The following is a 13698-nucleotide window of genomic DNA, read 5'->3' on the forward strand; positions in this document are numbered from 1 at the left end:
ACATTATACATAGGACGACTCGTCAACACCCGCAGAAAACGACAAAAAAACCAACGCAAAAATAATCGAGTATTGTATTTCCCACAGGATATTCGAAAACATTGGTGTAAAGTCTGGACTGATCGGATGCATACATAGTATAAAAATAGGACGTTACTCTGTGAACTTGCTGGGATTCGAAGATAGTGATCTGGTAACGAATTCTGAAGGCGTGACGGAATGTCAAAAGAGTTGTTTAAATGGCACGTGCGCTTGTACAGGTAAAAATCACATATCCGTGGAAAATAATTGATTAAAAAAATGTTCAAAAAAACACTAAAACCATTACTGAAAAAAACTATTTTTATTATTATTATAACAATGTTTAGGCAATTCGTGCTACGACGACATGGCCTGTTCGTCAGAGCCATGCAGCTTCGGATCTACTTGCGAGTCCTTGCCGGGCGGTCGATACGCATGTTTTTGTCTACCAGGATTGACTGGCGCAAACTGTGATAAATGTAAACATTTTTATTGTATATATTTCACTGAACTTATATCAAAAATCACTACTTCCGTTGATGTTTGATACAATGATCGTTTGATTTTGCAGTCGAGTACGGTCTGACCAAATACTTTTCACCGGAATTCAACGGTAAGAACTCATTTCTTACCATACCGCTGACCGAAGACCTCCGTAGGACCACTCGCCTAGAACTGTGGTTTGGAACGAAATCCGACAGTGGCTTATTATTGTACAGTGGTCAATCGTACACGGGACAAGGGGATTTCATTTCTGTTTACTTGTCTGACGGCCGGGTGAAACTCGTTTACGATTTGGGCAACGGAAAGACGAATATCACGTAAGACTTAGTACCGACAATATTACGATAATGAAACCTGTATTGTTCGTAGTATTAAAGGAGTGAGTAATGTGTGCTAATGCCTAATTCACCTACTAAGATTTTTCCACATAAAAATATAAAGTTCATTAATAAGCATATAAGCATATAAAAACTTAATAAGGGATCATTTTTGCGTCCATTGAATAAATACTATCTAGGCTTCACTATTATATCACCTGAAATTATTATACAACGACAACGTTAAATTCTAGTACCGATGAGAAGATTGTTTTTCTGCCTCAATGGAATTTACTAAAAATCAAAAGATTCGACAACCAAGCTTCCATTCAGCTTAACAACGGCAATGTTACCACTATCAGCTCCAGTTCCCCACTTGTCGAGTTGAACTTAGAACTACCGTTGTACATTGGTGGTGTACCGTAAGTCTGACAAGCACTAACTATTATTGTTCAATAATATCTACACTATATAGTATATATTATAAAATATAGTATATATATATTATATTATATGGAAAGAGACACAAATTTAATACGGTAGGATAAGCAACTAATTATGGTGTACTGTGTATTTTTCAGTCTAACCGTTCTGCTGAATCAAGATTCGATTGCCGACAAACCATTCAACGGCATCATTCAGAGGGTAATACTCAATGAAAAAGCGTGTAACCTATCTTCTGGTCTAAACCAGGAGGTGGTACCCTATCACGGTGCACCTTGTGGTTACGCGCCGTGTCTGAACGGCGGCACTTGTTTTCCGGTTCTTTCTAGATTTTTATGCCATTGTGGTCCACAACACTTCGGTCCGTTGTGCGAACACAGTAAGTATATTTTAACTCTTTTTTACTATAACAATTTGCAATAATAATTAATTCTGTAGCATATAAATCATAATCGCCATTCCGGAAAGAAGCTTTTTTCTACGAAGCTACCCGCTGAGCTCAATATAATCAATTCCTGGTGAATAAATATTGTACATAAAGAGAAAAGACTATTCGTTGGAGCTCAAAGAACCTCTTCGATTCAAGTTTGTATTTTCTTTAGAATTTATTTTAGAACCGTTATTAATTTCTATGCAATTAAGTTCCTAGAAATGTTTTTTTTTATACTCAACCATAAGATTAAGACATATATAGATAATGTGTACAATAATTGAACAATTAATTTTAGTGTTGAGACTATTTTATGTAATCGTTTATACTTGTAAAACATATAAATAAATACTTTTAATTTGTGTATAAAATCATGTTTAAGCCTATATCAAACCTATTGTTATCCGTGGCTTATGAATAACCAACATAATAATTTGTGTTAATAATAATAAATGTTATGTATAAAATAAATGATTACTACCTATTGTTATTATTGATTATTAATTAACATAATGTAGTCGTAGTTAGTACTTATTCAACATAATTAATTCATTTTTACTTAACAGGCAGTTCTCTGCTAAAATAAATGATAACATCTCTGATCTTAAGCCTATATCTGCTGGTGTATCCCAGGGCTCCAAACTTCGTCCTTTACTATATTTAACATCTGTGTATATGACATCCCGCAGTCACATCGTACGAATATCGCTCTCTTTGCAGACGACACTACTATTTTCACCGAATCACGTAACATAGAAGCAATAACCACAAATCTCCAAGCCCATCTTGATATATTATCATATTGGTGTAAAAAATGGCGAATTCAAATAAATGCGTCTAAAATCACAGATGTTATTTTTAGTCTTCGTCGTTACCGCCCCCCCCTGCACAATTATTATTTAACAATGTAAACATACCTTGGAACCCGTCAGTAAAATACCTCGGCTTGACATTGGATAAACGGCTAACGTGGCGGCCCCATATCTTATCTAAACTTCAACTAGCATACCAGCATCTTTCCGTGTTATACCCTATACTTAATAAAAAATCTTCAATACAAAAAAAATGCTCTCTTCTTATATACAATTATATAATACTACGTCCACTACTCACTTATACTTGTCCGGTCTGGGAAAAATGTGCGACCTCTTACATCAGTTAAATTCAAATCTTCCAAAATAAAGTGCTACATATAATTACAAATGCGCCTTGGTTTATGAGGAATATAAACCTGGACAAAGACCTTCAAACCCAGGAAATCGTAGACCACATAAAAACATTACCGGAAAACTTCCATAGCTCAATGCTCAACTCGTCTGGTTCACTTCATTATAATCTTCACGTACATCCGCCTCAACATAGATTAAAACGTGGACGTCCGCACGATCAAATCTTGCCAAACAACTACTGCCGTAGCAGTATGTTGTCTGTTAAAAGTTTAAAACTCGCAATATTATTGTTATATATGCGATCATTATTGTTGTATATGACTATATTATTTGTTTATGTCTCATATTGTTATTATTATTTAATCAGTTCGCTGTTACTTAAATTATTATTATAGTTACGTCAATTGGCGTAACAGTCACTAATGTATATATTGTAATTGTAGATAGCTAATATTCTATCTCACTAGTTAAATTACTTATCATAATTATTAATCATGTTCAAATAACCAAAAATGTACAATTGTAAATAGCATTAGATGCAGATAGCCAAGGCTAGGAACATCTTATTTTTAATAAATAAAATAGTCATGAAAAATAAAAATAAGAACCGTAATTGTGTATACGAAACACATATAATACTATGTGTTTATTTAAAATCATTAAATAATTTATTACCTACTGCATTGTTAGATAAGTACAATATTTATTGACTTGAGTAAAAAAAAAAGACTGTCATAAACTTTACTTGCAAATCATTCAATATCTACATTTTATTTGAAAAAAAAAAGATTTTATATTATTTGTGATCATCCGTTCAGAGTGTTCGTGTACGCTATTAATGATAATAGCAACAGCTTTATAATATTGACTATAGACATATTAATCAAACTTCGTTATGTACTCGTATCCGTCGTACAAATGATTATGGTGTGCCTATATACAATAACAGTACTATGTAATATTGTATTTTATTTGCAATCATTCGTCTTAGTTACTTATCGCAAATTACCTAGTGCCGCACTAATATCCATTGTTTACGAATCATCGTACATGACCAGCACTATAACTTACAGTCTTACACCTTTGAAAAATCACGTGTTTAAACATTCAAATGCTGTACAATAAGTATAATAATATATTGTGTTTTACTTTTACTCGATTTTGGTATAAATCACTGTTGCAAGCCGGGAGATTTATATACCTATCTACCTAGAAATTAACAATTTAGAGGCAAAATTATATTTTAATAAAGCAATCTCCTGCGGCTGTGGTAATAATGGAAACCCAAAACTAATAAAGAAAACCGTTCATAATTACCACGAAAACAGAAACATTCATGTGGCTGTATATTTATTTATTTATATTATATACATATATAATATACCTATACAGTATACTCGTATACTCACTTTAATAATATAAACAACTATAAGAGCTTTTCGAAAACTATGCTCACACAATCTCCAACTAAGTATATAATTTAGGCTTTTATATTGTTCCCGAGGGTTATTCTCAGATTTGATTTATTTCCACTCTTAATTCTAAATGTATATACATTCTATAGGTAATACTTTACGTGCCGTACTATAATTATTATTAGTATAGTATTTTTCGCTCGCGTGGTAACAAACGAATTGTTATTAACTTTTATTTTAATACATTTATAAATTCAACAATTGGAAAATATTTAAAGTTTTTGTACATACTCCAACTTCCTATTTAAATGTATTACATGCAACGATATTTAGCATATTTGGAAAGGCATTTTGAAAGGAAAAACAATACCCACCTATACCTATAATAATATTAATATTGTGAACCCAATATTATATAAGTCGTAAGATGATACATTTCTCACTTCACTCGCAGTGTAAACTGTTCAGTGTTGCTTCGCTTCGCTCGAGTTGGCTCAGGATATAGTGATGTATTATTATTTTCAATTTATGGTCGCGGTATATTTGTCACTTGTTTGTACTCGTACATCAATTCTGGATTTTGCGTGTTCTTACACATAATTTAATTATTAACTCAATAAATAATATTTAATAAAAAAAAATTGGTGAAGCTTTCCTCAATTTCCTAGGAAATGGTTTCTCCATTGTTAAAGCATTTCTACAAGTTCATTTCTAATATCCGATCAATTTAATAATACTTACTAGTCATTTATACAGTATACATCATACGTAATACTACTTAATATCTATATAATTGCATTGCCTAAAAAATTGTTTACCGAGAGAAAACCATACATTACATGAAAGGAAAAACCGATTGCTTCAAATATTTCGTGTTGGTATAATATAGGTATATTCAAATATTCAATCGATTGGAAATTGGACAGACAACAAATTTGTAAAAGCAATGAAGAAGACAAACTGTGAAATTCGACGACAATATTATTAGTAAATCAAAGAAATAACTCATTGCTTCTAAAATCACAATTAATATTTTTCTAACCGTCTTAAAAATTATGACCAAATACCATCTTGAAAATTTGAAAAACTAAATTGCATAAAAATTATTCTTAAAATTTTAAAATTGTTGAGACTTATCCCATTCAATCAGAATTTTAAATAAAGTAAAAAACCGCATTTAAATATATTGTTTGTCACGAAAATATTATATGGATAATACTACTTTTACGACGTGGGTACTGTATAAAAAAACGACTGTACTTACACACGTAATAGTCGTAATAGGTATTAGGTACTACTTACCTACACCTATAGTTACTTATAATAATTAGAACAGCGTGTTCAGACAATTAATTAATGTTTTTTTTTTAAGAAAGTAACATTTTTAAATGCTTTTAAAATAAATCAAAGATATACAGTTATTAATTTTTTCATCTCTAAAAGCTATCTCAAGTCCATCTAAAAGGTAAGTACATCAGTTTTTGAAATTGTTATTTAGCGCCCATTATGTTGACGTGCAAATTTGTTTAATCAGCTATACCTATATTATAGCCTTTAGCCTATAAAATCTTAAGTAACTGCGTTCACAGTTCATAATGTGAACTTCACATAGGTAATAATTAAGTTACATTGTGTAGGACTATTTAACTCTTATTGGTAATAGTCTTATGACAATAATTTTTTTTTTTATATTTTTTTTTTATTGATCGAAATACTGTATAATATGGCGCTATCATTATCGTCCTCATAGATAGTTGACAGAAAATCATAAATCGTCGTCGATAGCACAGACTAGTGAGCCCTTTATACAAACCTTTCTTATAAATTTATAAAGGCTCTTTATCAAAGATTATCACTGATTATTATAGGTTCATGTCTCGTTGTAGATAAAAAATGTAGGGGATCAGGCAGAGCCGGGTTTAGGTCCAATACCACCATGGAGCAAACAATGTTTGCTGCTTATTTCCTCTCTCCTCATAACTAAAAAAAAATTTTTGGTAGTATATTTTACCTATCCATAAATATTAAATACACATATTATATAAACAATTTTTAAAAAGAGATTTAACTCTAATTGAAAATATAATACAAGTAAACATTAATAAGTTAAATAATTATAATAATGTATAGATTTACAATGTAGTCAAAATCGTTTATAATTGTCTTATGATATATAATAATTAAAAAAAAAATGAAATTATTTCATGGATATTTAAATATCTTTTTTTCTGAATTTCGTTGTAGAAAATGTATGTATTAATTCTTTCCACTTCATATCTTTAACCATATCAGATTCAATACATAATATTGACAAATTTGACATTTTTTCATGGATTTAAAATGATGAAAATAATTTTGTACAAGTTTTAATACAGAAAACAATCTTTCAACACTTGGAAATGCAAGTGAAGAAGGGAGAGAACAAATAATTCTTAACATTATTTCTATATTTGGAAACGATGTTGCTTAAGACGATGTAATAATTAATTTATGTAATGAAGGAAATAATAATTTTCCTTCTGATGGAACATTTTTTTATAGTGCTTTTAAATTGTATTAACTCTTCTTCGAAATCTTCGATGTTTTATACATGACGTACTGTACAAAAATTCTACTTTATATAATTATATATAATACAAGACGATTACCGTTACCTATACCAGCGTTTCTTAAACTGTGTTCGGTGGAACCCCAAGGTTCCGCGAAGCTTAAGTAATTTTTTCAAAATTTTCAAGAAAATTAAGTTAAAATATCCAACTAAAAATTAGTAGTGGGGAAAAAAGTTTGCATTATAGAAAAAAAATATTTGTATATTAAATAATAATTTAAGCCATATGGAATAGCCTATCAGCTATCTTTAATTTTATTACAAAATATGTTGTTAGATCTATTTATGAAAGTTTATTATTCTATATTGATGAATGATAATAATTAGCTTTCAGTTTATTTTTAGTACACTTTTAAGTTTCTATGTCTTAAAAATATAAACTTTTAATTAAAAGATTGTTACCATGTATATTCTATATTTTTTTGAATTACGATGTTATAAATAAACTACGATAAACGTTGTATTAAATTTTCAAGCATTTCTAATAACATGTATGAATAAAAAAAATTTAAAAAGTAGACAAGTGGATATACCGTATACCCACTTGCCTACTTTTTTAAGGTATACCGTATACCACTACGCTGTACTTGGTGTCAAGTGAATCACTGATATGGAAATGTTACATTTGAATTCAACGTTTTATGGTTAGCTATGTACGAAAAACGATTGTGAAACGGTCTTTAAGTCTACATCATCAAATAAATTTCTTAATATGATTTTGTTATTACAGTTGATCAAAATCATTTATTTCATTTTTAGAGTACCTATTACAACGGTGGGTTGATATAATTTTTCCCGGATATATACATTTATTATATTTTTAATATTAGATTAAACATTTAATTACCTTTTATTACCTATATCAACTTATATAACAATATTTAATAACATTTTAAAATAAATTAAAAATGTCATTGCATATAGTAAAATTCAGAATAATGAAAAAATATAACGTTTATAAAATTTTAAGTTCCTACAAAATGATTTTAAAATATAACAAAATCTTTCTTTTATCTTATAAATAAATAATTTCGTCCAAATTTCAACTTAAAATGTCTATGAAAAAAATTCTTTCTATATTTTTATATTTCGTAGTTTTAGCATGAATTATTTATGAGAAAACTTATATTAAATGTTCTTAATTTAGATATAAAACGAAGTATTAACCAAGTTTTTATAAATTTAAATATAAAAAAAAATTGACAATATTCTAACCTTAAATATATAATATGTGTATTTTTAATATTTATATAGAGAAATAAAAAACAACTTTTGTTGACTATTATGAAAGAAATTGTTTACTAAAAGTAATTGAAAATTAATCGAGCCTAATAATAGTTCAAAAAAATGTATAAGCTTTTAAAATTTTTATCATATACTTAATGAAAATGATACATTTGGTGAAAATTTAATATATCTATTATTATTTTTTGGAAATGGAACAAAATGTCAAAAGTTGTTAAATAAGAAATAATTATTTTACGGGTTAATACCAAACGTCGTAAATATTTAAACTTCAAATGCTTACAAAAAATTAATTCAGTTTTCCAGTAGAATTTTCTTTAATTATATAAAAGTTGAAAAACCAATAAAGACACACTGTATTCAATTTTCAAACATAATGTTTAGAAATAAAATTTTTTATTAATTTCTAACTACAAAATAATTCTTATATTTTTGAGATATTGCAAAATTAGTCGAAATTTTTATAACAATTTTTTTTTTTAATAATTTTGAAGACATTAAAAATGAATCAAAAGTTTTGTATTAAATTTCTAAGCATTTATAACCATCGAATAATTTTCAATTGACATTTATAAAAATAGAAAATAAACTAAAAATAAAAAATATCTAAAAAAAATGTTAAATCTTAAATTTCGATCATTAATAGAAAATAATAATATAAAAAATTTGTGAAAATTTTAAATTTTAAGTATCTACTATTTACAGTATAATATCACGAAATTTTGAAAAATTAAATAACTTGTGTTCTAATCAATACTTTTTAATTTTATTTTTATATATAAATTTAATAGACATTATCAAAATTGTCAATACAAAAAATTTTGATAGAAATAGTTTTAACATTTAAATATTGTATTTAATTTGTGTAATCCATTTGTGACTTATAAACGTTTCAAAATATTTGTTCAACTTTCTGCTATAAGTACTGGGTATTTAATCAAAACCAAAAGTAAAAACCAGTAGTTCAAACGAATAGGTACTTTATCTAAATTCTTTAATATCTGACTTTTCTGTCCTTTCACCACCACGACTCTATCTAAATTGTACCTATTATTATCAATCATCGAATTTGGTTATCGTGAACTCTATAAAACAATTTCGATTTGACTACTATGCTTTTAACTTTTGGTTTTTAGTAAATACCCAATAGCAGAAAGTTGAACAACTATTTAAACTTTCAAAAGATGTAAATGGAATTACTCAAATTAAATAGGTACTGTAAACGTTAAAACTACTTTTTGGAATCTTACATTATAAAACCACACGTATTTAATTATTTGCTATTTTGATTTTTTTCCAAATAATTTGAATCAAACTTCATTTTTTTTATTTTCTGTATAAAAAAATAAAAATAAATAAGTTTATAGTGTATGTGTAGTACAAACATCTCTAAGTTATATAAAAAATGTTTTAAAAATATTGATTAGAACAAGATATTTAATTTGTCAGAACTTTGTTATACACTATATAATCTTAGATAGGTACTTTAAATTTTTACCAATAATTTATATTATTATTTTCTATTTATGATCAAATTTTTAAGATTTAAAATTTCATAATACACCCTGTATGTTTTGGAGTTAACCAAAAAATCAAAATCAATTCTCAAAAATTGGATTTTTATAAAATTCCTGTTTTACCTTCATATATTTTTTTATTTTTGTTATTCCCAACTATAAAAAAATTATAAAATTTTTTACTTTTGACCCTCACTCCCTAAGTACCAATTAGATCCAATTTGCTATCAGAAACCATTCTCATTATTGAAAATTTAAGCATAAATGCTTAAAATTAAGCTTAATGCTGTTAAAATGTATAAAAACACACATCTTTATAAGTCTAATACATCTTTTCATCACTCTAGTTCAAAACTAATATTAATAAACTAAGCTTATTTATTGCTTTTTCAATAAAATAAAGTAGTATACATTATAAATAATAATTTATGATATAAATTGTATTTGTACAATATGACATAATAAACTATTAATTCAAATAATGCCATCACTTAGTTAAAGAATTAATAATATTCACAATTTTTTATTTAATCACTTAATATTTAATAGAAAAGTACACAATTGAGTAGTGGTCTTTGACATTTTTCTTCATATTTAACAACTAGTTGATCAATATCATTGTCAAGATCTTCACTTCTGGACAACTAAAATAGAAATAAATTTACATTAATATTCAATAGATATAAATAAAATATAATATAATCTTACCAAATTCACAAATTCACAAATTAGAAATGCTCCAATCGTTGCTTCTTCATGATTATCTTGAATATTAATGTTGATTACATGAACTGGCTTATTGCCAAAACTTTGAATAGTTTCAAAATCTAAACATATAAACATAATTTTGATTACAATTTTTATAATAAATTATGACATTTCAATTTAAACGTACATTCAAGTACTTGATCATATACTCTCTCTTCACATGTAATGACTACAGTAAATTGTTCATTGCTTAATTGAAATCTTTCTGGATGTTGCTTTATCCGCCGATTTCTATCCAACATATTTAACAAACCATTTTGCGTATAACTAAATACAAAAATAAGTTAAGAAAATATTGATATAAATAGTAAAGAATTTGTTGACAAATCCATAATATTTTTGATAAATAATATCAAAATAAGATAGGTATAAATGAATATAGGTACTTTAATTAATAATTGATTTCAATTGTGTTATAAAAAATATTATTATTTTTATGTATTACAATAAATAAAACATTAAATAATCAAAAATTAAAAGCAACTGAAAATGTTATTTGTTATAAAATGTTTAAATAAACTCCTGTGAAATTTTCTTCATACATTTTCAGAAGAAAATTTAATTTATTAAAATATTTTCAGTACAGTTCTGAAAAATCTAGTCTTATGGTTCAAAATTTAAATTTAACTTTAAAACTTAATTCTATTAAGTTATTTATGTTACATAACTATTGCATAGCCAGGTTAGATATTTTCAATACATTAACTAAAGAATTATATAATATATAAACAATTAACTACATCTTCATTCAATGTTATAAATACTTGTATAAGATTTTAAAAACAAGCTTGCTCTTTTTTGTACACAATGATTGATCACTAAATTTTAATTTAATATATCCTTTACAATCGACTAAAATATGATGAGTAAAACACAAAATAACAAAAATACTATAAGGCTGAACAACTTGTTATGTTTTTTGAAATGTATCAACTTTTTAAATTGTATAGTATAAATATAAAAGATTAACTGTAATTATAATTAAAAAGGTTAAAATAATATTTAAAAAAGATCATTTGATAATAATGTGTAACTTCATCACAGGGTCAAGTTTGAAAATATCAGAAAATTTCAGTTCAACATATTCCTAGTATACATTTATTCATGATAAAATAACATTATTTTATCATGTATGTACTTAAAATTATCTATTGAAATCAATTCAACTACGTATTTTAAATCATTGTTAATCACTAAATAACAATTAAAAATACATAAAACAAAAAAGATTAATGTCTGCAATACTTTAAATAGCTTAATAAATACTAATTTTATAAAATACAAATAATTATAAAACTATTAAATTTATTTTATATTAAAAGGATACAATGTTTTATCTTTATTATATAGATCTCTATAAATTTCATCATAAGAACATCCAAAATCATAAATATTTGGCTTGTCTGGTGCTGTTCCGGGTAACTTCACCTTGTCCCCAGTTCCAAACGATCGAACATTAAAACCCTTTTTACTAAAATCATAAACATTAATTGATTAAAATCATTTCATATCATGATAAAGATATACACAAAGTAAGTTTTTATAATATAATTAGCACATTCAGATTTTAAATATGGTAGTGCTAAACCAGTCAAATACAATTTCTTATATTTTAAGCTTATGAGTTAGGTATATTAAAAAGTATGACATCAAAATTCCTAAACTAGGATCTTATAGTTAAATAGATTAAAAAAAAAAATGTTTCATTCAAAAATGTTATTTTAATTGGCAATAACAATTCTAAAAATATTTGTGATGGAATTACCAACTAATGAGAATAAAAAATAAAAATATTTTTAAGACAATATTTATAAATTGTAATAGTGACAAATAATAAATAGAGTATTCATAAAACTTTGCATTATCTACCTTAAAAAAGCATGTGCTTCCATACTTCGATTCATGTTACTTGAACAAACTACCGCTATTGTAAAATCGCTGATTGCCATAATTTCAGTTTCAACTTTTAACTTTCAACAAATACAAAAATGATGTATGTTATCAAAAAATAATTTTATTTTTATTTTATATTAAACAGCTAGTTATAAAATGGCAAAAGTATTAGGTATTATAAGTACCTTTTAATTATACACTGAATGTTTTTAAATGATATAGATAATTATTAAATGGCACATACTTTTCAGTATATTCCTTTATATATACATAAAATATAAAATGTACAAGTAAGATATTTAACCGGATATAAGTAAAAACAAAAAAAGAAATTAAAAAATAAAAGTAAAAAATTCAAACTAAAACAATTATTATAAAAAATTGTATTTTGAAAATTCGTGATAAAATAGCCAAAATGATAAGAGCTCAAGAATAATTGTAGTAGGTAAACATTAAATAATAATTAGATAAGATCCGTGAACTAAAATAACAAAGTTATTATGAAAGTAGCTCTGCGTCTGCGGCCGTTTTTTCGACCAGTTATTATTGTAATAAAATGTATATAAATGCTCAACCGAACCTTTGTTATCTACTCTACACTATAACTAGTTTTTAAGTTAATAACAATGTATTGGTTGAATTGGATAATTACTAGTATATTATAATTAAATTATATTCATCGGTTTAAACGATTTTTAATCGTATTAATTAATGTATAAAATCAAACATAATGCTAAATGAAAACATTACTTTCAATTCAAAAATTCAAATTAAATATAATTTTCGTTCACTTTACCTATTATATTTTGACAAAAATATGGATATTGTCAATTCCACAAAAATAACACATAATAAAGTCTTCCAGCACGATTAACAATTATTTACTTTCGAAAAAAGAGATCAAACAAATAAATTTAATAATAAAGCGACGACGTCAAGCTATAACGCTGTAAGGCATTAAGTCCGAGAGACCGAGACTCACTGTCCAGTGTCCACAACGGCTGTTCCAAGGGGATCCTGGGTCCCATCCCTGACTTCAAGATTTTATGACTAGTTCCATAGGCAATCTCTAAATTTTAATTTATGGTGGTCACAACTCATAGTTTTACGGGCATCTCATTTCGTGATCGTGATCAAAAACGTTAAAATTTAACTTACAATATAAATCTGTTATATTAACACGAGAGCCGTAAAGTCTCATCAGTCATTACGGAAAAATCAACAATGAATAATGGATTGGTGACTGGTAACGTCCGACGTAGGCGACATACAATGTAATCCGTGCCATGACAAAATATTATTATTAATAATAATATTATAATATTATAAATGTTTTTTCGTGATCCCTGCCGTAGTGCCGTTTGGTT

General features: G+C 26.5%; 2 protein-coding genes across 6 annotated transcripts in view; one reads left to right on the forward strand and one right to left on the reverse strand.

Moving 5' to 3' along the window:
- Positions 1-2126, forward strand: part of LOC113552819 (agrin-like) — a 174559-nt gene extending 172433 nt beyond the window's left edge. Inside the window, 6 exon segments of the mRNA XM_026955765.1 lie at positions 88-260; positions 369-500; positions 593-842; positions 1097-1264; positions 1424-1665; positions 1725-2126. Coding sequence (XP_026811566.1) covers positions 88-260; positions 369-500; positions 593-842; positions 1097-1264; positions 1424-1665; positions 1725-1738 — 979 coding nt within the window. The 3' untranslated portion in view covers positions 1739-2126.
- A 7841-nt stretch (positions 2127-9967) lies between these two features.
- LOC113552707 (RNA polymerase II subunit A C-terminal domain phosphatase SSU72) lies at positions 9968-13508 on the reverse strand. Of its 5 annotated transcripts, none has more exons than XM_026955561.1 (6): positions 13490-13508; positions 12308-12408; positions 11766-11909; positions 10566-10705; positions 10379-10497; positions 9968-10314 (listed from the first exon to the last, which is right to left on the reverse strand). In XM_026955561.1, exons 2-6 carry the CDS (start codon positions 12385-12387, stop codon positions 10213-10215), a joined length of 585 nt encoding a protein of 194 aa, XP_026811362.1. In that variant the 5' UTR covers positions 12388-12408; positions 13490-13508; the 3' UTR covers positions 9968-10212. The 5 variants fall into 5 exon arrangements, with proteins under 5 accessions (XP_026811362.1, XP_026811360.1, XP_026811363.1 ...); XM_026955559.1 differs by lacking the exon at positions 13490-13508 and adding an exon at positions 13314-13453; XM_026955562.1 differs by lacking the exon at positions 13490-13508 and adding an exon at positions 13128-13194.
- Positions 13509-13698: the final 190 nt, after the last annotated feature.

This window comes from Rhopalosiphum maidis, chromosome 2 (assembly GCF_003676215.2).
Source record: "Rhopalosiphum maidis isolate BTI-1 chromosome 2, ASM367621v3, whole genome shotgun sequence".
NCBI classification, from domain to species: domain Eukaryota; kingdom Metazoa; phylum Arthropoda; class Insecta; order Hemiptera; family Aphididae; genus Rhopalosiphum; species Rhopalosiphum maidis.

Coding starts and splice junctions, on each gene's coding strand:
- LOC113552707 (XM_026955561.1), bottom strand. CDS start 12,387: ATGGCAATCAGCGATTTTACAATAGCGGTAGTTTGTTCAAGTAACATG. Junction 11,910..12,307: donor GAAGCACATGCTTTTTTAAG/GTAGATAATGCA, acceptor TTATGATTTTAG/TAAAAAGGGTTTTAATGTTC. Junction 10,498..10,565: donor ATATGATCAAGTACTTGAAT/GTACGTTTAAAT, acceptor TTATATGTTTAG/ATTTTGAAACTATTCAAAGT.